The sequence below is a fragment of the Ascaphus truei genome, chromosome 4, assembly GCF_040206685.1.
Source record: "Ascaphus truei isolate aAscTru1 chromosome 4, aAscTru1.hap1, whole genome shotgun sequence".
Lineage (NCBI taxonomy): Eukaryota > Metazoa > Chordata > Amphibia > Anura > Ascaphidae > Ascaphus > Ascaphus truei.
In genome coordinates, this window is record NC_134486.1 from 402,258,581 (window position 1) to 402,284,840 (window position 26,260).

The following is a 26,260-nucleotide window of genomic DNA, read 5'->3' on the forward strand; positions in this document are numbered from 1 at the left end:
CAGGGAACAGAAGGGTTTCAGAAATGTAGTCATCTTTACAGATGCAACCCATCAGACAAGCTCCCATTATATATTCACATAAATTAACCATGTTCTATATTACTGTCACAGGAGACCAGGGTTATTAACATCTTTTCCTACCGGGATCATATGATTTGAGCAAGACACAGCAGTAAAATAAATTGTCATTAATTCCAGCATTTGACATACACACAAAGTAACACAATTTACACTGAAAACACACTTACTGGGAACGAGGCTAACAAAATAATTCTTCCTTAAAACGAAAAGTTTAAAAACATCCTCTGTAGGAGCCCTTTCCAATGACCGGGAGGTACTCGTGTAAGTCCTGGAACGCAATTTGGCCTGCAATCCCAGCCGTGACCGCAACGTCCTCAAAAAGCGGGTTTTAGAACATTTCTTGAGTCAAAATCTTTGAAGCGGGCTCGCGTCTATTCCTAAGGCTGCGCTTATAGTGCCGGCTCCGCAACGTCGCTGCAAAACAAATGCATTGCCGCCATCGCGTGCGCTTATAGTAAGCGCGGCGCGACGGATTGGTCGCGATCGCTGGAAGTAAAATCTATTTGATTTTCCAACGAGCGTCGCCTGACCGTCGCCGTCACTATAAGAGTAGCCTAACAGAGCATCTTTGAATTTGCTGGTGATGATTGTATTGTATTGTATTGCATGTCTTTATTTATATAGCGCCATAAATGTACATAGCGCTTCACAGTAGTAATACATATCATATAAATAACAAATAATATAAAGAACAGATCATGGGAATAAGTGCTTCAGACATACTGTAAAAGTAACATTAAGGAAGGAGTCCCTGCTCCGAGGAGCTTACAATCTAATTGATGGTTTGGCGCTTGGAAAAAAATAATTTATTTTACATTTTCATTGGTATAGGATGGTATGCTGTCTAAAGTTAGACTTGCAGGACAACATTTGAAAAACTATGAGACTTCTTTCTCTAAAGAGGTTTCATATTGCTCCATTTCACTGTAGTACTGTATTTTGCAAAAAAAACCCTTTTTTATTTTTTTACTGTATATTTTTAAAATGTTCATAAATTTATAAATGTGAATTGGCAAGGATACAAAAAATAGGGAGTCATTCATATACAACTCTATTTGATCATAAAAACTGTTTTTGAGACATTCCTGTTTAACTTAAAAAAATAAAATAAAAAAAGCACCATAGAGACCATTAATCACAAATTTAATGGCGATTTGCGGATCCGTTCGTTCCTATGCGTAACGGCAAACTCTGTTTGCAGTGTATACAAAAAGAACAATTCTTTCCTGCAGATGCAAATCATCCTGAAGAGAATATGAGAAACATCAAAAGATGAAGATGCGGATGAAATGTAGAAGAATGCAGTATTAGAACTACAATATGCGGCTCCTGTATAGGAAAACTGTATCCTGCTGTACAGCTGCTGTCGGGGGAGGAGTGGATCTTTATCCACCTGCTATATATCAACAGAACCTGTGTTTGCTAGTAATAGTAAGGAGGCCGTTAGACTGGTGGTTTAGCTCAACTCCAGTCCTCAACTGCCCTCTCCCCCAACAGATCAGGATATCCCAGCTTCAGCACATGTGGCTCAGTCAGTCCCAGCTTCAGCACATGTGGCTGAGGTTCAGGATATCCCTGCTTCAGCACAGTCGTCGACTGAGCCTCTGAGCCACGTGCTGAAGCTGGGATATCCTGAAAACTTGACCTGTTTAGCTGTGAAATTATATATTGTTTTTTTTGTTTTTTTGCGTACACAGCAATTTCAATTTTTTTCCCCAACACATACTATATCTAATTAGTATATAAGAAAAAAGTATTAAGTGCACGCAGTCTCAAAAATCTTATAATGTCCCAAAATGTGAATAATAGTCTCTCTGCTGCTCCTCACTCTCCCGTGATCAGCGGGGCAACCAACCGAACATATACACACATATAGCAGGCGCAAAAGAGAAAAGAAACACACTATTAGTATCAAATTAAACGTAATTAATATTTATAGTATGCATATAGTAAAACAAGCTCCCACAGTGATGTTTGGATTGATTGTGATCCTATTTTATGTAAGTTTTACTTTATGCATACTATAAATATTAATTACGTTTAATTTTATACTAATAGTGTGTTTCTTTTCTCTTTTTTGCCCTGCTATATGTGTCTAATTAGTATATGACTAGTGTTTAATAACCTCCTCAGTCCTATCTTCACATTGTTCTTAAAATATGGACTGCCCTTTGTATACTGACCAACTCTCTGGGAGATTACCTAATACATGGATTTACACACAAAAAAGTATATATTTTTATTTATTTATTTTTAACACAGGACAATTCACTTCCCAGATCTCCCTGATACATGTTTCTTCATGTTGGCTAGTATGGCCCTAGGGATCGGGTTTGGAAACAAAGACTTCCTATTTATATATTTACATAGCACGTTTGTAATTGGTGCTTTTATTTTTCACCTTATGCATAGGCCTCACTAAATGGGTCATAAAGGTGTTTTTTATTTTATTGCATATAGTAGATTCTTTGATCAAACCACAGTTGGTTTTATTTAATATAATGAGAATGTTTTCCCCCCTCCTATAGCGCTGTCAGTGTACGCAGCACTGTACATAGAATGTTTGCAGACACCGTCCCTACACCATGGAGCTTGCAATCTGTTTTTGGTGCCTGAGGCACAGGGAAATAAAGAGGCTAACCCAAGGTCACAAGGAGCAGACACCGGGAATTGAACCAGGCTCCCCTGTTTTAAGAGTCGGAGCCGTTCCTCACTGAGCCGCTCCTTTCAAATAAACCAGTTGGGTTTTATCTGTTCTAAAATAGATTTTTTTTCAGTTTTAACCAACTGTTTACAAAAGCCTTTCCTATGAGAATTTGTATAATACATTCATTGCTATTTAAAACATTTGACCGCTCTTTTTCAATGCTCTTGGTGTCTTTTTGTGTCCTTTTTGTACAGCCACTCGGTCTCCGAGTCGAACATGAATGGGCAGTCGGTGCACGTGTCGGACACGCAAAGCTTTGCAAGATTATGTTCACTTTTGGTGCTAAATTCTCTCCCGCCTTGTCTTTCCAATTGCAGCCTGTGTCATTAACCCTTACCGTGCACTTATGATGTGCCGGGCAAGTCATGGGGGAAATGCTTGTGGTTCAGGTGGCGACCTCGGCCCGATTTTAGAAACTGAAGTGTAGCCCTCTCCACTTCTTTCAGTCGGGGGAATGTAGAGATCGCGGTCGCGTAACTAGAAATGCTGGAGGTCCTGGGGCGCGCTGGTACTGGAAGGGTTAAAAGAAAGAAATGGAGTTTCCCGTGGTCATGCTAAATTAGCACCATGTCCTTATGCAAACAGTGTATATTGATCATTTTTCACACACTGGCTTAAAGAGGGGGGAAAAAGTAATCTTTTTGGGAATATGCGCACAGCTAAATAAAGGGAAAGCTGTTCACATTGTCTGTGCGGGATTTGTTTAAAAAAAAAAAAAATTTAAACTGAAAGAATTTTTTGTATGCGAAGGTTTTGCGGCAAAACATTGTGCAAATATTAACTTTTTTAATGATGCTGAAAGATGGCCAAGCTTCACTCAATTAGCAGAGGGGAGAACTTCACGCTTCCATTTTAAATTCTGACCATGAGCAGAAGCCACATTTTTATCAGCAGGAGAGATGTGCAACGGTGTCCTAATTCACTTTGTATTGCGTTTAAAAATACGAAGAAACAGCAACGTTGGAAAAGCACAATTTGTTTGTTTGTTCCTCCCTTTTTGTACATTTTTTATTATAAACCGACATTTGTGAAACGTTGCCCAATATCCCACAAATTGTTCCCCGGTGCTCTATTCATGATCTCTAAAAAGTAAGAACATTTCAGGCCCGCAAACCACAATTGTCACAATAAAAGATGAAGGGATTATTTCCCAAGAAATGCGCCCGACACACAAGGGGGATCCTGTTTTTTCCAAACACGAGAACATGCTTTCTTTATATTGATCCCATAAAAAAGCCAACAACTTGTGCAAAATATAGTGTTCTCTCGGATACAGGGGCGTTCAGCCTCTTCTGAAACTTGTGGGGCTGGCATTTTGCATCCATAAACTTTAGTTGTCCAAGAACGTATTTCCAGAATCCTCCAAGCGACTAGAGCTCAGCATTACATGTGAAGGGGAATCCTTTTGTGTAGGGATCCTCTCTCTGCTCCACGGGAAATCAGTTGCTATAGCTACCAAGTCTTTTGTGGCGTGACAATAGTTGGCATTTGGGTTCTCAGAAGGCCAAATCTGGCCTTTGACTTGGTACCCTTTTCACACCCCTTGCTAAGCTTGGCCTGCTGCAACGCTTGAAGGACTGTCAGCAGGGGTTTCCCATGGTTACCGAGATGGAAATGTACAAGGAGACGAGCATGAATAGCGAGCACAAAGGCTCTGTTAATTTGAATTTGAACACTCTAGGCAGGCTCCATGTTGCTCCTCTTTGTACCCGGTTGCAACTGAAATTTAGATGAGAATTTTGGCCCTCAATTTGTAGACTTGTTTAGCGTTGCCTGCTTTTAGCTTTGCAGAACAAAAGTTTACAAGTTTGAGGCGTTGAGTAGCAGAAAAGAGTTCTTGTTACTCTTCATATGAGAATTTTGTACCGGTTTAATTCTTTAATAAGCAAATCCTGGCTACCCACCCATCTGTGTTCGTGATTTTTTTTTGGGTAGGGTATTCATTAAATACTAAAGAGTTGCATAAATATTATGCTGTATCATCGTGTACTATATGTGAGCTGGAATTGGTATTTATTGGTGTGTTATGTTGGGACAAATTAAAATTTTTAGCAGTCACTTCCTAAATTTAACCCATCTGCTTCCATGGTGGTCAGTGATGCATTGCTTTGCCTCTTGATGGAAACGTGTGTGTGTGTTTCCCGGACGCGTCACAAGTTGTCCCTGGCACCCGTGTTTTTGCAGTGACCTGTCATAGTGTGCCCGATCCCGCTTTCATTAGCACAATATCAAAGTAGGATCAGGTGCGGGCGGCAGCGGTGGCTGGCAGGTCACTCGGAGCCGTACCGCTTTGTGTGTAGTGATGAGGGGGGGATGGAAGAACAGACGGCAGAGGCGTGCGATGGCTGGGGGAGGAAAGCGAGGCAGAGGGCTCCTGCACTGTCTGCGCCTGCTCTCTGTGAGGTCTGTGTCAGGTGGAGGAGTGCCTGAGTGCCTGAGTGCTTGTGTCAGTGAGCTGGGGGGAGGGGGGTGAGGAGGAAGGTGTATGTGTGTCACAAGTGCACATTGGCAAACACACTGACATACAGGGGGTGGGGAGAATAATAATTTTTAGAGGCCAAAATTGAGACAGGGTTAGGGAGAAACAAGAGACAGGACGATTGAACACAAACTAAACGGTTAACCCTTTCGCTGCCAGAGAGGCCTGCCATGTATTGTAAAATACTTACCTGAGTGTTTAATTCTGAGGAGGGAGACCTCTAGTTTCAACCCATTAAACCGATCATTCTTTAAAAGGCGCACATCTCCGTTCAATAGCACTACTCAGAGCTGAAACAGTAGTGTGTTTAAAAGAAATGTTTCAAGTAAACACTATGTACAAGATCAGGGGTGGCCAATTCCAGTCCTCAAGGGCCAAAACAGGACAGGTTTTCAGGATATCCACTGATTGAGCCACTTATGCTGAAGCAGGGATATCCTGAAAGCCTTACCTGTTGGTGGCCCTTGAGGACTGGAATTGGCCACCCCTGATCTAGATAAACACATTGGAGACTTTTCTTTCTTTTTTTTATAATGTACTTGTTGTTCCAGTGTTGGGTTGAGCTGTTTCTTTGTCTGGACATGGACATCCACCGAACATGTTACTCCTTTGGGGCATTCGTAACCCAACCCCACGGACGGCAATTAAGTCTGCAAGTCTGCAAGTTTAAAGGTTTAAAGGGCAGCCAAAAATTATACTTCTACCTCCGTTTAAAATATATGCATCATTCCCCCCCCCCTTTCCATTTCACACTAGAAATGATAAAACTGGCATTTAATACTGTACATTTTATCCCTATTACTTTTCCATGATGCACTGAAGGGTCCATTTTTTATCTATACTGTGTTACTTGGTCAATCAGCTTCTTTTCCTAGCACATTGGGGATACTCTGATGATGATAGCAGCCCTGTCAGTTTCTGGGAGAACCAAAGAATAGAAATCCACACAATTTACATATGAATGCAAGTCATTTGCATGTGAATAGTCTTTGCATGTTGGAGTAGAGCTGAATATTGATGTGGCGTTGGGTAAGGAAGAGTGTCTGTAATTATGTAATGCAGCTATTTTAACTACCAAGGGCCTCATGCAGAGCAGCGCTATTTAAAATCTCACCATTTTCCGGAGAAAATCGCGCAAAAAACAGCAGAAAATAGCGAGGTAGGAAAAACGCGCCATTTTTTTTTTCTATTTGAAAATCTCGCCGCGCGGCTGGCGAGAAACTACATCTCGCCAGTCTGAAAAATATCCGAATTCAGAAAGGCGCGCTCGCCATCTAGCGGCTGTTTTTGGCGCGATTTTCTTCAATTTTCTCCGCCAACTAAAGTTGGCAAGAAGAAGGAGCTCGCCGGCTATAGGGGAAAAAAAAATGCGCGATTTTTTTTTTTCCCTTTCAGCTGCGCGCATCTCCTCATTTACAATTCTCCACATGCAGTAATGCTAAAAATAGCGGATTTCGCCCATTTCTGCATATGGAGAATAAAACTCTCCATTAAACCTACTTTTTATTCCCCTCTCCAATTTTAAAAAGCGCTGCTCTCTGCATAGGCCCCCAAGTGTTCAATGTTTACAGTGTGTTAGGACAGAGGAGCACAATCTTTTTTCCTTGGCCCTCCTGCCAGCTGTTCCCCTCTCTCCCCTCTCTCCGCCCCCCTCTTTCCTCGGCTTCGGCGTCGTCACGTTGCCATTGCAACGTGACATCACATGACATTGTGGAGTTATTTGACGCCGCGTTGCCTTGGTGACACAATTCCTTTGGTGGAAATACTGCTGTATGAACGGGATGATCCCTTGGTGGAAATGCTGTTGTATGAACGGGATGATCCCTTGGTGGAAATGCTGTTGTATGAACGGGATGATCCCTTGGTGGAAATGCTGCTGTATGAACGGGATGATCCCTTGGTGGAAATGCTGTTGTATGAACGGGATGATCCCTTGGTGGAAATGCTGTTGTATGAAAGTGATGATCCCTTGGTGGAAATGCTGTTGTATGAACGGGATGATCCCTTGGTGGAAATGCTGTTGTATGAAAGTGATGATCCCTTGGTGGAAATGCTGTTGTATGAACGGGATGATCCCTTGGTGGAAATGCCGTTGTATGAACGGGATGATCCCTTGGTGGAAATGCTGCTGTATGAACGGGATGATCCCTTGGTGGAAATGCTGTTGTATGAACGGGATGATCCCTTGGTGGAAATGCTGCTGTATGAACGGGATGATCCCTTGGTGGAAATGCTCTTTGCTGCTTTCGCCTCTGCTGTTGCATCCTTCCTTTTTTCACAGACATGAGTGATTAACTGCACAGAAATTGGGAGGCCTTCAAACGCCTTATTCAATATGCTCTGAGCGCTTTTCCATGCGAGAGAAGAATTTTGTCCCATTAGTTTGAATGGAGCTAGACTCCGCCATTACAGGGACGCTGCTTCACAGCATATTGAATAAGCGCCTTAGAACTGATGTTCATGGGAATTGGTATACAAAGCACATTGTGGTATTGGGGCAAAAAGTCTCCTTTCAAAAACTGCATCATCATTACTCTGACTCCAAATATATAGTGAATAACTGCTTTAAATACCCATTGTCGAAGTCCCTCTCTTACTATAAAATCATTACAGATCTAATGTTCCCCTTACATGCCATTATTCACTTCTATAATCCAATCAACTTGGGGCAGATGTCTTGAACAAAAAGGAAACTTCCAACCTTCTTATTGTGACGCTCTTCCACTCTCACGCCCTCCTGCAGAGTTCACTGGCTGCTCACGTAGCTGAACAATACTTGGCCTTCTAACTGATTTTCTGCCAATCTACATTTAGCCATCATTGGCGATTTGACCCCAATGCAAATCAGTTACTCAGCACTTTGAAATTCTACCACCAAGCTTCGGACACGTTTCTGCAGTGTTGACTCAAATGCTGCACACCGGTATTTAAAGAGGCAATCCAAGCAAGGGTTGAAGCCGGATGTCTCCGGAGCTGAACCCCATTAATTTCAGCTCCGGGGCCCGGAGATACCACCGTATTGGGTGGCAGTAGTCGCTCGGCTAGCAGGGTTCATGTTATGGCGACGTTTCAAAGCTCCCGTGCCCTGTAAGCCAATAGGAGACCGTGACGCGGGAGCTTTAAACTTTAAATCCGAGCTAGCTCAGCCGGAGCTGCTGCCGGCACCCCCTACGGAGGCAAGTATCTCTGGAAGCAGGGGGTCCATGGAGAGGAAATTAGCGGGGTTCAGCTCCGGAGACCCCCTGCTTCAATCCTATGTAAAAAAATAAATAAAAATGGACAATTTGCCACTTGGAGAATGTGTGTAATAATGCTGCACTACGAACATATCTGCTTGTCTTGTTCCATTCTATTCTGGAATGTACACTGTAACGGCAATTTTGTTGTCGCTACTAATAACACAGATTTGATTTTTTTTATCGATTTTTATTTTTTATTTATTTATTTTTCTTTTTCATTTATATTCAGCAGGAGTAGCATTAAAAGAGAGGCATGATTTCAATAATTTGTAGATCTGTTAAATATTGGGCCAAAGCTCTCTGAACCTTAATTTAGAAAAGTGTGTGCAATATGTATGCTCTAAAAAAAATAAAAAGGGAGAGTTTTATGTTAAAATACCGTTCACAAACCCATTGAAGACCTTCCCCACCAAATTAAAAAATTGGTGTCGTACATCTTGACAGCAGCGCGCCGCACAATTACCGCAAACTGGAAGAGGATCAAACCGCCTAACAAGATGGTGCTCAGCAGAATCAGTGAAGTTAGACTAATGGAGCTGTTGTCGGCAAAGCTAAACCAAAAAGTCGATAAATTCAGCAAAGTTTGGGAGGTGTGGCCCTATAACGAAAATCCAATTCAGCAAACTAGCCTTGGACTGAGACCTGCCCTGGCACTGGATCGGGGACGGGGCTGCTGGGGGGTGGGAGGATTTCCTTCCCCCTCCTCTTCCCTACTCCCCGCCCACCCATTCCCCTACCCCCTCCCATTCCCCTACCCCCTCCCATTCCCCTACCCCCTCCCTTGCCCTCATTCTCTCTCCCCTTTTTCTTCTCTCTCTCTGCTCTCTATCCTTTTTCTCCTAAGACAAAGGGGAAACTAAATTTATTTCAAAGAAAGCGCTCGCTCTCCCGGCTGGGGGAGTGAGAGGGTCGAAAATGCAGACGCCTGTCAGGGTTGGGTGGGGCCGTGCGGTGCCGCCTGCGTATCCAGGTCCCTAACTACAATGCCGGTTGGGGAATCAAAGCGCGGTTTCCTGGGCCGCACTGAAACACCCCTGATATGTTATGATGAAAATGCACTGTTTTGTACTCATTCCCTTATGAAAACCAATAAAAAATTTGAAACAAAAAAGGAAAAAAATGACAAAAAAAAAAGTAGTGCCCCTTTCTGGAACAAATGTATTCCTATTCAGGGTATCTTTAGAAAATGAAGACTGGTAAAATGTATGTATAATGTTCACATTTTTCAATTTATTTCATTTCGTTGGGTAATTAATAGTAAATATAATTTTATTAAAATTCAACATAAGTAAGCCTGGGTGTTCTGATAGATACTACATTCTTGAGACCAGTTTTACCTGTTTTGTTTCCTCAAATAGGAGGTATAAAGTTCCAGGCTTCCCATCGCCGATTAAAAACAGCAGTGCCTACAATGCAATGTTAGTGCGGCGACCTGCTTTTTTAAAATGTACCTTTTGTTTTCATTGCATGATGGTATTTTTCATTTTATCTGTTACAAAGAAGCACTGTTGTAGGATTAGTGGGAGACAGAATGAATAGGATTGCCTATGGTGCATCAGTTCATTCAGTATCTATGGGGAGGCAGAGAGGTCGATGACATTAGAATAGGGAAACCAAACCCAGTTTAAGGAATAAGAGTAAATGATATGTGTGGAAAAGTTAGTTAGTGGAAGTTTAAAGGGTTGTATAGGAAGATACATGACAAAAGGATGAGTGGGTGTTTTGGGAGTAGTAATTGGATGGGTGTTCCGGAGGCAAAATTGTACAGCTGAGACGAACCATAGAATGCAACGGTCAGTAGTGATGTAGATTAGAATTGAGATGTATGATGCCTTGAAGGAAAGGAGGAGAATTAATGTGGGATTCGGCAGAGAGATTGAAGGAGAGGGGGAGGCTGCAGTAAATTTAGGAGAATTTGATAATTACAGCTATTTTAATGTATGTGGTTTTTTTGTTGGTTTTTTTTTGTAACTTTTCATGACCTAACCATAACTGAAGGAACCATTGCAAATGTCTTTGTGAAATGTCCTAGCTAAAAAGGGATTCAATATTGTTAGCGGCCCTTCAGTTAGGTTCCATACTATATATACGTTTAGTTAACTAGACGTTAGTACATTCTTACACTGTTTTGTCTGGTCTTGAGTTTGTGTCCAGGTTTAAATACTGAAATTGCAGGTCATTCAAACACTATGCTCAGCCGTTTTCTGAAACCTTCTTCAAATGGTGCTCAGCCCCTTGATGTGCTATTCGGTATCCCTTTGTCTAATAAGCCACGTGTTACTGCTGTAAAGCGCTACGTACATGGATGGCGCTATATAAATAAAGACGTGTACATGCGTAGATACGTGCAAATACTTTCTGGCTTCCATGCAGATCAACTTAATTCAGCTTTTGTTTGACTTGGTGCTATTATTCTGGAAACAGAAGCTGCCTCTTGCATTGCTGCGCACTCCTCCTCCACCACCATCGCCCACCCTGTTTGCTTACTACTATTTATTATTATAAGCATCGTATCCTGTATTGTTTCCATGTTTTTTTTTTTTTCACGTAAAATGTGTAGCAAATTGCAATTGACCTTCTTTTTAGAGTGCCCTTATGACAGGTGCCCAACCCCAGTTCTGAAGGGGCAAGACCAGGTCAGGTTTACAGGATATCCCTGCTTCAGCACAGGTGGCTCAGTCAAAGACTGAGCCTCTGATTGAGCCACCTGTTCTGAAGCTGGGACTGACTGAGCCACATGCTGAAGCAGGGATTAATTGAGCCACCTGTGCTGAAGCGGGGATATCCTGAAAATCTGACCTGTTGGGGGCGCTTGAGGACTGGAGTTGGCCACCCCTGCCTGATAACGCACCAGCTACAGCATGGCAAACATACTTGATCGGGTGTTGGAGCAGTGGGTCCCATCATTATGGAAGTGAAGCCTGCTCCACTTCCGTTTACATCGGCCGGGGACCAGTCATGTGATCACTCTGCAAGTAATCACATGACCGCAAATGCCGGATGTCCGGTCCCTTTGCTGCTGCTGGACCTCTGGCAATGAAAATGTTAAATAGACCGGGGGGGTTTCTGTGTTCAAAGGTTAATCGATGAGCTTGACTGTTATCGTGGCAGCGAGTGTAATACGTACGTGTTATCCATTCTGTGTATAATAAACTGTGGCAAACAAACAATTATAAGCCCTCTAAAAAGCGCTAATCTACACAATGTGAATGAATAGTGATTACAAGTTAAGGTGAATAGCCCTAAAGTGATCAACAAATATATGTGAAAAACAAATAAATAAATGAAAATAGTGAAAAAAAGCAGCCTATGGGACAAAAAATCAACAGGTTATTCCAAACCTGTACAAGCCAAAATACATACAAATAAATTGTCCCAGGCGCTGTGAATAAAGTCCAATGAACCCCAATACCGTGAACCAATTGGGCAGTCTTTGGTAAGGCTTCCTATGCCAGATAGATGATCTTGATAGTTTGGTGGACAGGCAGGGGTGTTGTCTGATCTGGTGTTATGATGCTTCTGTAATCATAGAGAAAAAAAGGAGGAGGAGCCTAGTGAATTGAGCTGCCCGGGCACCCGTAGTTCCTAGTGTGAGGAGAGTCCCGGTCTGATCCACCGCTGACGTCACTCGAGATCCGGAATCGAGTACAGCGCGTGGTGACCGTTCCCTGAGCAACACTGGAAACTGCACAAGCTGCGGACGGCATTTTGAGCGGAGCTCACCATTCTTTTAGATTGTAAGTGTGATTTTATTGTGTTTGTGTGTGTTAATAAATACCCTGAACGTTATCACACTAGTCTATTTCTACAATCTTTCCCCGTCTCCAACCCCCCCCCCTTCCCCCACATGTGAACATCTGTGGGAGTGCTGGTACCATCAACGCCGAATAAGGGGATCCCTGCAGACCAGACCACGTGGATCCGTGAGACGCTGTGAGGGATGGAGACGTGAGGCACAGATTCTCTCAACTGTACATGAGAGCCCTCATCCTGTAAGTAGGATTTCAGGGTTCTAGGCAAGGGGGGTGATTGAAAAAGCCATACCACGCCATGTGCGTGTCCTGCTGTCTTTTTTCTCTATGATTACAGAAGCATCATAACACCAGATCAGACAACACCCCTGCCTGTCCACCAAACTATCAAGATCATCTATCTGGCATAGGAAGCCTTACCAAAGACTGCCCAATTGGTTCACGGTATTGGGGTTCATTGGACTTTATTCACAGCGCCTGGGACAATTTATTTGTATGTATAATAAACTGTACTTCACTGTTGGATCCCTTACGTTTGAGCAGAGGAAGGCTGACATGCATTGAATGTCATTTCAAATCACTTTGCTTCAGCAGAAACCCGTGCTTTTGCTTGCTACTGTAAGAGAATGGATAGGATAGAATTGAGGTGCACTAGAAGAATTGCAGGAGAATAGCACTGAATCACCATGCGCTTGTCTTCTAGTGTCAGACAAGAGGTCACACGACATGACTTTCAATACTGCAGCTTCCTAGTTCCAGAGCATGAAAGAAGATCAAAGATCTCTCAATTTGAGTATAGATTGCATTCTGTAGGCCTCCTAGTGCAAACGTTAACAGTTTAGGCCTATATTTATGTTTGTACGGTGCCCCAAAGCTATTGAGTTGTCCACTTGAATGAAGGCTTTAGAAGCTGGAGCTGCTTTTGACTCCAATGTGAAGATATTTGTCTGAAATGACTGAGGTGGGATTCCTTGGATTTTTGTCAGGCTCTGAAGAATCTGCTGTATGTGGTCTTGAGAAGAGACCATTCGTACGGCACCTGCTTAGCTGGAGAAAATACAGTTGACTAGTCATCCATAATATGTCCTAGCCAGGGAAACATGCCACCGCAGTGTGTCTTACTTTGTTCTTGCGATCTCCTGGGTAGATGATTTAACGGTGTTTGTCTATAGATGTGGTTTGTGTCCTTGCATGTCTTCCGTGACACTGTTTCCTTTTGTTCTCTATCTTACCTGAATCCACTTTCGTTCTTTAGTAGTCCTGGTCCTCCTTTTCCTTTGTGCCTTCTCCTACCTCTCTCCCTGTAGACATACCCACCAAACACCTCTCTCCTTTCCCCACCTTCACAGATCTCCCACCTGTTCCCACACAGAACGTGTCTTCTGTTTAATTATCCCCACTGCTCCAGTTTCCCTTCTGTTCTTCCCCGCTACTCACCCAGGACACATGTATTTCTTTCACCTTTGTGCATCTGTGTATAATTGGAATGCTTCCCCAGCATAGTATCACTCAACATATCGTACTGGGAGTCACTTTAGCAATTAGTTTTTACCTGACGTCTATAGCTGTGCACTTGCTCTCAAGAACATGCATATTTCTAAAAATGTTTTACCCGGAAGTAATACATTGAGTTACCTCTCGTTTTCAAGTATGTCCTGGGCACAGAGTTATGATAATACATGGTTCAGTAGCGCAACCAGGGGGGGTACAAGGGTGCCCTTGCATTTGCACTCCCCAATAATTGCTCTTAGAGTCCCTGCCCTCTTCCCCACAGCAATGCACTGATTGCCGGGGGAGAGAGCGGGCTCTCTGTAACAGAGCAGCCCTCCTCATCAGCGTCGTGACTTGGCGTCGTCATGGTGACGCGACGGCACATGCCGACACATTGCCATGACAATGCGTCGTGACATGGCAACACGCCGCTATGTGACAGTGATGTCATGATGATGCTGCATGACACGACAACGCTACATCGAGGGAGGGCAGGTAAACACTGCACCCCCCAATCAGATTCTGATTGCGCCCCTGACAGGGTTACATTACATGAACAGAGGTTATATATACAGTTTACAGACATTTCATGGACAGTTATTGGAAGTACAACATGTTTCCATAACTTTAGATGACTAAGAGCTTTGCAAATGTATGTCCATTATAAAGCCCAAACACGTTTCGGAAAGTCTGTAATATTTGCTGCTTTCCTTACAGTGATTTTTTTTCCCCTCCAGAATTGCACTTGAAGAGGAATTCCTTTTTATTTTTTAAATATTTATTTTGTAATTATAAGTTACTCCCAAAACAGAAAATTATTAGAATATGAAAATGAAAGAATCTCATTGGCAGCTTTGCAATATTAGCAGCCGTCGGGTAAAAAGATCAGAGCTGGACACGATTGGCTAAGGCAGGCCTCCCTTGATCTTGATCTCTAAGGAGCAAAATCAGGGAGATTTGGGGGTTTTAAAACGGTTTATTTTGAAGGTTTGAATGGGGACGGTTCCAGAGCAATAATAGAGATTAGAGAGGTCATGGTACAATTCATATACATTTCTTGATCATACATTTACAATGCAGCTAAAATATATTTACATGTTCAAATTCTGACATATTGTGAAGATTCCCAGGGGAGCCAAGTCTCACAGGGTTTAGCAAAGGATCCATTTAACAGACTCGAGACATTCCATGAGATTAACTTTTAATTTTTGTAAAAATCATACTCATTGGGTTGTTAATGGAAAAGTACTGCCAATTAGGGAGACTTTGAGGTCCGCGTAACATCCGTGAGTCTTGCTCCAAATGGGCGAGCCTCCCAGAATATCATTGAGAGGTTACTGATCTGTGCATATACATGCACATCATCTCAATCTCAGCCCAAATATGTTCTGAAATCTAAATGTGACGACAGTACAGTCGGTGGAATTGAGTTTTCCATGTCTACAGCAATGTAGACATTGTGCCTCATGCTGCCTCATGCTGCTTAACCTTCTCACCCTTCCTAACACCCTCCTGTTAGGACTTAATTCCAGGTCCTACATTCTCCTCTAATTTCACAGCAGCTCAGCCTCTTCCTTTTTACTTGGACATTGCAATCTCCTTATTATCAGTGTTTTCTGACTAGGGCAACCTCACAAAAGGAAGCACATGCAAACAAATCCAAATCAAATCTAAGTTCTGACCATTTTAAACCACCTGCAAATGTTACTTTTACATATTATTTGACATCAACATTTCTCCCAATAGGGAAACAATGGAATGGCATTATAAGTATATTGTTAGTTTCAGAATTCTTCTTTCATAGATGGTTGTGGTTTCCATTATACTTCCCAATTGTATTTTTTTTAAAGGCTTTTATCAGGACTGTTTTGAATACTTGTATGTATCTGTTTGTCATCATGTGTTACTCCTATTGATTGTGTTACTGTATTTGAAACTCATAGTGTAAAATCGTCAAACATTTTCTTTAACAGGCCGCCTGCTGTAACCTGAGCGCTGCCATTTCTGTCAGTGTATAATTATTTCATGTCCGTTAGCTGTACTGTACATATTGCAAACATGTTTTTCTATGACCTCTGACTTGGACCTTAGACATTTAACACATTCAGGACTCAGGGTGTACATACACTACACAATAATACTTTCAAAGTCAAATCCCCTTCCGCCCTGTTTGCTTATCTTGAGGCAGGAGAGCACACACATATTACACATGTATGTATGTGTAATATATATCACACACACACCACTTCGTATGAATGCCGAAAGATCTGCTGTCCTTCTGCACTAATTGTTTCGTTTAATTTATTTTCATCTTGCTGAATAGCTTCACAGATATTAAGTTGAGTGATTGCGTTTGTTCTTACACTGCCACGTGTACGTCACCCATTCAAACAAGCCTGGCTGCAAGCTATTCTGGGCACGGATAGAAACAGTATTTCACAATTGACAGCAAAACAATCATGATTACTCTTTAGATATAATTGACGAGGCATGTGTCACTGTGACTAAATTGTATAGATCATTCGCATAACAAATCCCTGTTCCAAAAAGGTAGCAATTCCCCTTTTCCCCCTGGTGTACAAGGCATAGGAGGTTATCCATTAAACTGCAATGGTGTCGATCTGGACACTGTTGCACGGTAACTCCCATTGACCTCACTGGGCGATCCCGTGCAATAATGCCTCGATTGGCACTATCACAGTTTAATGAACAACGCCCCAAAAGGAGATCTAGAAACTTCTTGTTAATACAAATCATCCAATATAGCCCAGCTGCTGCTTAACAGTACAATTTAATAACGTTTCTTCAACATAACATACTTTTCTAAACAATAATATGGGAGGCAGCATGGCAGAACACCTTTAGCCCCTACTCATAGCCATAAACGCAGGGCTTCGCTGGCTGGCATTTCTTTGTCTGTTCTGCCCGTTGTTATTGCTATTGTTTATAACACCGTGTTATGTTGGAGAACAGTTACTAAATGGTCCTGTTAAGCAGTGACACGGCTATAGTGCAGGGGTTGCCACCAGCAGACCAGGTTTTCAGGATATCCCTGAGCACAGCTGGCTCAGTCAAAGCCCTTGAGGACTGGAGTTGGCCACTCCTGCTATAGAGGATCATTTGTACTGGAAGACTCTTCGGGTGTGTTGACGGCCACGTTACATGCACACTAGAGCAGAACTGAGACACAACCCACTCAGAGACAATGATGTAGGAACTTTGTTCAAGGGGATGTTGATGGGTCAAACACCTGAGAAACTGCGTCCCTACTATACTGTAGTGCCGACGAGTACTCTAAAACAAATCTGGGTCAATCAACAACAAGACCCAGGTACATGCTGCAACGTTTCAGTGACATTTCTGCAGACAGACTAATGGCCCATCGGATTAACTGCGGGGGTCCCTGGCAGTCCCCTTCAAACTGAATGGGACTGCCAAGGACCCCTGCTGTGTTAATCCGACGGGCCATTAGTCTGTCTGCAGAAATGTCACTGAAATGTTGCAGCATGGACCCAGCATGGACCCAGCATGTACCTGGGTCTTGTTGGTGATAGCCCCAGATTTTCCAAGGCAAGTTTTAGAATACTAGTCGGCGCCCCTGTAGCTACAAGACTCAAAAAAAGAAGTGTTTACCCCCTGTTAGAAGAAACATTGAGTTTTATAAAGGGTTGCTATGCTATAGAGATGTGTTCCTTTAACTCAAAAATATCTCACAAGAAATGGCAGCACCCAGAACCTTAAGTGAACAATTAATGTATTAAAGGAATATAAATATTACATTAGTTCAAACGGTGGTATATAAAATAAGAACCACAATGCTGTCCCATTACAGGAGGATTATCACTCTGATGTCATTTGTTACTTTAATACATTCATTATTCACTCAACTTCTGGAGTGCTGCTATTTCTTTTGTATTATTAAACACCTGAAGGCCATATTTGTTCTCAATGCTACATAAAAGCCTTTATAAAATGCATTACTGCCAGTGCTTGGATTACTAATATACTATTTCTGCATCTACTGATGTTCTGCTATGGCATTTGCATTCTATATTTACAGATGATATTCTATGATATTCTATGCAGATATGCATTTAACCCACGGGTGACCACTTCAGTCCTCTAGGGCCACCAACAGGTCTGGTGTTCAGGATATCCCTGCTTCAGCACAGTCTTCGACTGAGCCACTGAGTGAGCCACTTGTGCTGAAGCAGGGATATATTGAACATCTGACCTGCTGGTGGCCCTTTAAGACTGGAGTTGGCCACCCCGTCTTTAACCTTTAAACAAGGGGTGTGCAATCTTTCCATGCTGCACCCCCCTGCCTGCTTCCCTCCCTGCTTGCGTTCCCCCCTTCCTTACCTTGTCTCTGGCTCCACGGTGTCAAAAGCCGCCGTGGGGTCATGCAACCCCTCAGCGGCACGTGACGCCATGGCGACGCGTCACCGAATACAAGGTAAGGATAGTTGCAGAGGCATAGCGCGATCCCCTGGAATTTAATTAAAATGCCTTGGGAAAGAGCGTGGGGCCTCTGCAACGGCTGCACCCCCCCCCTGAACAATCTTGCGCCCCCCTGCTCTAAACTAACCTTGTACAGAACGCCACTGAACGTCTTGTTTTTCCTCCTGTATCACAGCCTTTCCATCCCATGGTGAATCTGGAATGTTCCCGTGACTTCCGGCCGTTCCTGTGTGCGCTCTACGCCCCGGTCTGTGCAGAGTACGGACGCGTTACCCTCCCCTGTCGCAGATTATGCCAGCGAGCTTACAACGAGTGTTCCAAGCTTATGGAGATGTTTGGCGTGTCGTGGCCTGAGGAAATGGAGTGCAGCCGGTGAGAGAACCTGCTTCATTCATTCTTTATGGTGAAAATGCAGCGAGCAATGGTATTTAGTCAATATACATTGAGGCGGTCTTCTCCTTGTTAGGGAAGCCTTAAGTCCCATTCACTTGAACAAGGTTTAAAATCTCCTAATTAGGAGAAAGCTGCTTAATGGCATATTGAATAGGGGCCATTGACATCTTGTTTCTTAACCCCTTTCCTGCAGAGGACTGTAACCTTTAGGGCAGTCATAACGAGATGTGTAAATGAAACCTACATAACCCTATACACTCTGAGGCGCATGCAAATAAAGCTGCAGTTCAAGCTGCCATTTAAAAAAAAATATATATATTTTTTCCATTCCATATGCGCATCAATACAATCTGCACAGTGACAAGTGATTAGCTAAGTTGCCGATTGATCCGTTTTCCTGTAATCGATCGCTTTGCTCATGGTTATTTCATTCAGTTATTGCTGCACAACATTACCCAGAATGCAAAGTTCTGTGTGGGGAAGAGCATGTGACCAGGCAGTTACTAGATACAATTGGTGCACTGTTAGAGAGAGGGCAGTGCTCGAGCCAGAGACTGTCTCAGAAGGGGAAGGTAGCTTTAATTACCCAGGTTTCTTTGCTATTTCGGACTCCCTTAATGTTTGCTTTCTTTTGATCTAATTTACAAAAAAAAAAGTTTTTGTTTTTTATTTAAATTGACCAGATTAATTTTTTTCTATTCCACGTGTATTTTACTTTATTGAACACTTAAAAAAAAAAACAACAACAAAATAAACAATAGCTGTTACAGCAGAGTCTGTGCTGATGGCCAGTTTTTTTTATTTTTCATTTTGTACTTTAAGAGATGTCGTCTTAATCTTCCCTACAGCTACTTTTTTAATTGTTTGAAATCTGTTGCTTTGTTCAGGAGAGAGAAGCGGTTTCAATATGAAGTGTCTGTCTGGGATATTAAAATGGAGTTCTCCCAAGAGCCCATTGTAGCGCTCGGAGGTTACCATGGTAGCCTGTAGACTGCAGATTACGAAAATCATTCTTTTTAATACTAAAAAAAATGCACAAAAGTAAAGAGCATGCTCAGGTGACAAAATAGAAACGTTACAAGAGTTAAACTCGTATCGGCTTCTGAGGGATTTTGCAGCTTTAAAGCATATCGCAAATAAAAATACCACTTGTGAGTACATTCACGTCTGACAGGTCTGCAACCCTGCCCTTCCCCATTATCTCTCAGCATACAGTGCTTCCACTGCAGCTAGGGATTCTGGGAAATGACATGCAAATGAGCACACAGTGTCACCTTTTGCTTCTTATCCATTTTAACATGGACCCCAAGCACAAATTAAGGCATCTCAAGTCTCCTTTACATGCTGTTGGGACAGTCTTCCTCTTGCTTTTGGATAATAGATTGACACAAATGTAATAGGAGGGTAACACTGAAATGTAGGCATTGCTTACGGAGATCAGATGGCGTGGAGGCAGAAGTATGACTCGCAGAAACTTTACATCCAAAGTAACACACTGCCTGGGACTGCTCCGTCTCGCACACTGGTGAAAAGTCCCTCACATGTAACATTCAACGCTGAAAAGTCAAATGTTCTGTCTGTTAGACACACAGCAGATTGACTTTGAATGCACAAGAAGTGAGAAATTGAGGGGGAGACAGCTGAAAGACAGTCTGTTACTATAAATTGGAGCGAAGGGGAAAGGTCACGACAAGAGCAATCTCCATGTAATGCTTGCAAATGCTCAAGGAACACAATACTTTTTCTTGTAGACATCACGGAGACAATTTTACAGGATATGGAAAGAATCAGAGGGCAATTAAATAACGTGAATTAATAGCGCGGGTATAATTATGGCACAGTAATATATGGTGTGATCTTAAAATATCAATGCCATTCCCAATTTGAATCATATGGGAAGTATCCGGAGTACATATGATGCTATTGTACGGTTCTTCGTTTTCCAGGGTCTAAAACATGACGTGGATTCAACATTATTCGTTTTAATAGTAATTTTCTACGGCCAATTCTGATTTGTTAGGTTTTGTCTCTTTACAATCTTGTAGTTTTCTATTGGAACGGTGGAATTTTCTACGTTCTGAAACTGGATCCCACATTTCATCTGCTCCCTGCTGTCTTAAAGACTAACTGCTTGTGGAAGGAGAATTCTGGTGTAGCATTAAGTCAAAGCTTGGTGCATGTCATAAGTACTCAGGGGGCATTCAAGGTCATGAAAGGCAGAAGACCTTTCTATAATAAAAAAGAAAAAGCAGAAGAGCAGTATAGTATGAAGCGGGGTACAATTTTATAGGGAACAAGTTTAAGCAAAACATAGTTCTTTTGTTGCATCTTGAGATATATGTATATGTATACTATAGATATTATAGAATTTTTTATGTTTAAAGGTGTTGTCCCTCCTCCGGGCAAAGAGAACTAGAGCCATTGTGATGTTGAAAGGATTCTATGTAGTTGGTTGAAGCCCGATTTGCCCAAATCTGACACCTGTATTTTTAAATCCCTTTTAAACTTGGTTTGTAAACATGGTGAGCTGAGACTTTGGATCAGGTTGATCTCTTTTGGCTAGTCCCTTTTGTGTAATGTCTGTGCGTTAAACAAGACTTTGCACAGGCAAAGCCAGTCCCATCTATCACCCTGTTGTACCTTTATTTGCTCTTTAATGAGGACAGGGGTAGATAATGGCAGAGGAAACCCCTTGATTAACAAACCCTCCCCCATTGACGGTCTGTGAAGAAAAGGTTTTGTGCCTAATTTTCATCGCAGCAAAATCTTTGGTTTACAAAATGGTTTAATGTGTTTAAAGGCTAATAAGGTTGTTAAATTCTTTAGAAAATGTGTGTTAGTTGGCGATCAGGGACTCCCCTATAAGGCATGCATTTCTGTGCATTGAATGTTCATTCAGTGGTCCGCCTAGTACATATGAACCAATATATTTTGGATCGCCAGTATAGAGAGTTAGAGGTGCATATTTATGTATTTATTGTATGTATATCTTTATATAGCGCCGACTCTGTACTCAGCTCTTTACAAAGACAATACAGTACAGGGAATTATAATACAATAAGCGCAGCAAAGTCAGACAATAGGAAAGGAAATCCCTGCCCCGGAGAGCTTACAGTCCAAGTTGAGTTTTATGGTTGTTCGGTATTTAAATTAGATGGGTTAACACCATTAGCAGGGAAAGAGGTGGCAGGGAGGCGTGGGTGAGAGCAGGTGTGTGTATATGGCTGGGTACAATATGAGAGGGAGAGAATTAATTTGGGGGTTCTTTTTATTGAGGGGTGTAGAAGTTGTTGGGAAAGACTGTACTGTACTGATGAGGAGTAGGGAGAGCAGAAAAGTTAAGGACTGAGGAAACCGCAAACAGAAAAATCAATAGGGAGACCTAGTGAGATGCAGGGAGTGAAAGGTCAGAGTAGAGAGTTTCCAGGTATTGGAGGATAGGAAGAGTAGGAGTTGAAAGAGCAGCTGTATAAATCAAGCCTGGGAGGGCAGTGTAGTAAGAAGATTACACAGCATCTTAGGCCGCGCTCATGGTGACCGGCGCGGGCGCATGCTACCGTGTGCATGCTACCGTGCGCGCACTCCTGCAGCCACAGCGATCTGTGCACTTCGCTGCAGGAGATTGGGGAGGCATGATGGGGGCGTGGCAAACGCGTCACGGAGCTGGTTCGCCCTCATTGGCTGAACCAGCTCACTTGTCTCTCCAAACTGCAGCAGCAACGACGCGCTATATCGCCGCCAGTACTATGCTACCTTCAATAGGGAAGCATAGAAGAGTCGCGAACGCGCGCACGTAGCGACGCCCCCACCATGAGTGTATAGATGTGTGAAAATTGACAGAGCATTTCGAAAGCCAAGTTCTCACAATTAGAGTTGTTGATGAAGTGCAGAGTCCAGGGCTTCTTGTATTCTTCACCTCCAATTTAACTCGGCAGACACTTCATATATGACATTTAAGATGTTTCACAGCCAACTTATTCTTAGTATTTCTTACCTTGTGCATCCAGCCATGAATTGCACCTTTTAGTATGTCTTTATAATAGAAGGCGCTGGAAAACTGTTTACACTCCTCGAATAATCATCTTTTTCTTTACTAGATTCCCCGATTGTGATGAATCATACCCACGAATAGTAGATATCAGCCTAGCTGGAGAACCCATTGAAGATGCTCCTCTAGCAGTGCAAAGAGATTACGGCTTCTGGTGTCCCAGAGAATTAAAAATGGACCCCGACCTAGGTTACTCTTTTTTGGGAGTACGAGACTGTTCCCCACCTTGCCCACACATGTACTTTCGAAGGGAAGAACTCTCCTTTGCCCGATACTTCATTGGAGTAATTTCTATAGTATGCCTATCTGCCACGCTTTTTACCTTTTTAACCTTTCTAATAGACGTGACAAGGTTCCGATACCCGGAGAGACCCATTATATTTTATGCCGTCTGCTACATGATGGTGTCATTGATTTTCTTTATTGGGTTTTTACTAGAGGATCAGGTGGCATGCAACGCTACTAGCCCTGGCCAGTTCAAAGCTTCAACTGTGACCCAGGGATCACATAACAAAGCCTGCACCATGCTCTTTATGGTACTATATTTCTTTACCATGGCCGGCAGTGTTTGGTGGGTCATCCTTACCATTACTTGGTTCCTAGCAGCTGTTCCAAAATGGGGAAGCGAAGCAATCGAGAAGAAAGCACTATTGTTTCATGCCAGTGCTTGGGGCATCCCAGGAACTCTAACCATCATTCTCCTTGCCATGAACAAAATTGAAGGAGACAACATCAGTGGCGTTTGCTTCGTGGGCCTGTATGATGTGGACGCCTTAAGATATTTTGTCCTTGCTCCTCTCTGTCTGGATGTTGTTGTTGGCGTGTCTCTGTTGCTGGCTGGTATTATTTCTTTGAACCGGGTCCGGATTGAAATTCCATTGGAGAAGGAGAACCAGGACAAGCTAGTGAAATTCATGATCCGCATTGGCGTTTTTAGCGTTCTTTATCTTGTACCCTTATTGGTGGTGATTGGCTGCTATTTTTACGAGCAGGCTAACCGAGGTGTGTGGGAGACGACCTGGATACAGGAGCGTTGCAGAGAATATCACATTCCGTGCCCCTATCAGGTATGTATGTATATCTTTATTTATAAAGCGCTTCACACAGAATACAGTACAGGGAATTATAATAATATAATAAGCGCAGCAAAGTTAGACAATAGGTCAGGAAATCCCTGCCCCGGAAAGCTTACAATCTAAGTGGTATGATGGGAGACTGGCAGAGACAGCAGGTGAGGGAATAAGTGCAGTAGATGGAAATGTTTGGCCATGATGGTTGGTAGGAGTGAGTGTGGATGTGGGACAGTAACCATGAGTACAGGCTATTGGGATGCTTCTTTTGAGTTTTATGGTTGGTCAGAGTTAAATCAGAAGGTTAACACCATTTGCAGGGGAAGAGGTGGCATGGAGGCGTGGGTGGGATCAGGTGTGTGTCTGGGTTCAGGATTAAGAGAGCTCCCCAGCAGCAGGAAGGAGGAGATAGAGGGTGTGAATAGAGGATTTGTGAGGGTGTTTTTTATTGAGGGGTCAATACGTTGTGGGGGGAGAGGTGTATAAATAATGATGCAGTGTATGGGGACAGGCATAGGGGGAGGGGGGAAGAGATGAAATAATTTGGTTTGGAGGGGAGGGGGGAAGTTGGAGAGAACAAACGTTTACAAAGGAGGAAATGGTAAACAGAAAAAGCAATAGGGAGGGCATAGTGAGATGCAGGAGGAGAGACTTCCCAGGTATTGGAGGATTGGAAGAGCATACATTATCAGAGCATTTAGAAAGTCAAGTTCTCACAATTGCAGAGTTGTTGTTGAAGTGCAGAGCCCATTTGTTCTTGTATTTTTCACCTCCAATTCAACTCCAACATTAACTCCACAGACACTTAAGATGTTACACAGCCAAGATAGACCAACTTAAATACTCTAAACATATTCACTTGACTAATAATTATGGGAGGGTTTTCCTATTCAACTCACAGAGATACCAAGGAGATGTTAATTAGATATAAGTTGCAGATGGGGCATTGTCGTCTTACAGAAATACGTTGTAATATGGTCATAACAGTTGCTGTTTGCCATGCATTGAAGACCCCTCTGGCAACAATAAAGTTAATTACTTTCACATTTAAAATAAGTACATGTATCTGAAGTAAGTATATATTTGTTAATCAATATGAACCTATTCACTAGAGCAGTGGTTTCCAACCTTTTTTTGGTTAAGAAACCCTAAGTGAAATTCTGAGGAACACTCAACCCTCTCTAATAGCGCGTCTGTGATCAGATGCATTGTAAGGAACCCCAACCCTCTCTAATAGCGCGTCTGAGATCAGATGCATTGTAAGGAACCCCAACCCTCTCTAATAGCGCGTCTGAGATCAGATGCATTGCAAATTCTTCTGTATTTGATACAATTTTCAAATAACCAGAAAATTATAGGGAACCCTTTAGGTGTGCCCGGGGAACCCAAGGGTTCCTTGGAACCCCAGTTAAAAAAAACTGCACTAGTGCATGTGAAGACTAATTAAGAAGAAAGCAGCGCCATATTTCCTACATTTCTGAATTTCTTTTCTTCATATTTTTATATGATAGCCAGTGTGAAAGGATTGCATTGATGAGACACTATCTTTTTCTCTACCTTATTTCACATCAAGATATAATATTCTAATTGAGTTTACATGTGCCTCAGTCACTTTTTAAAGGGTTAATTTTCTTCCCCTTATCAATCCTGCCAATTACAGACGTCCTACCAGATTTCCTGTGACGCCACCTCCTTATACACCCCCCACCCCCCACACAATACATATCCATAAACCTCGTCTCACTTTAATTTTGCTGTGCAGAAGATCCCAGAGTGTAATCAAATACTAAACAAGCTTTTAATAGATTTGGCTTGTTCCCCGCACTGAGGGGGTAAAGTGGGAAGAAAGGAAGAATTGTTTTTCTGTGCTCAATCATTGAATACTCACTAGGAAAGGGGCATTGTATATAAAGGGCACTTAGAGCAAAGACTTGGCAAAGAGCTCTGCAAATCTGCATGATGCAGGAAATAAAGTGCAAACATAACATAAAAGGAACGTATTACATTTCTGGAAAGCAATGCTGGTAACTTTAAGACACTTTTTATTGATTGCATAAAATTGGGCTCCAAGTGTAATTATGCAATCAAGCTGTGTGATTTGCTCTGGGACATAGAAGCCATAGGGGGTTATTAATTAAAAAGGCAGCCCTGCATACCTATTTTATTGTTTTTCATTTGTTTTAAGATTTCTTCATAATACTGTACAATAGGGCTTCTGTTTTCACTTCTTGTAGGTTTTTTTTTCTTCCTGTCCATGGATTTTTAAAAATTTTTTTTTTATAAACGTAAATTTTATTCCTTAAAAAAATTGCTGAAAACCTAAATAATTTGATTGCGAAATCCCTCTCCCTAAGTGTTAATAGTAGGGCTCAAAGAACCTCATCCATAGAGATTAAGATAAGACATGGTTTCTGATAAGATCCTTTGTAGTCTGCATTGAAAACACCTGTTAGAATGGGGAAAGTGAGCACAAATAGCAAGAGTTTATATAAACACACAGCACACTACTGCAGGTTATGGTCCATTGTAAATACAATTT

At 42.4% G+C, this 26,260-nt stretch overlaps 1 protein-coding gene across 4 annotated transcripts in view; it reads left to right on the top strand.

The window, feature by feature from the left end:
* The window catches only part of FZD3 (frizzled class receptor 3), an 81,183-nt gene that overhangs the window by 23,495 nt on the left and 31,428 nt on the right, over nt 1-26,260 (top strand). For 2 of the 4 annotated variants that reach the window (XM_075598660.1, XM_075598661.1), the window contains exons 3-4: nt 18,386-18,582; nt 22,701-23,718. The exons of 1 other annotated variant lie outside the window; for it this stretch is intronic. In XM_075598660.1, coding sequence (XP_075454775.1) covers nt 18,386-18,582; nt 22,701-23,718 — 1,215 coding nt within the window. Of the gene's footprint in view, nt 1-12,100; nt 12,703-18,385; nt 18,583-22,700; nt 23,719-26,260 lie in introns of those variants that run through there. One more of the 4 variants, XM_075598662.1, reaches the window with a different exon arrangement.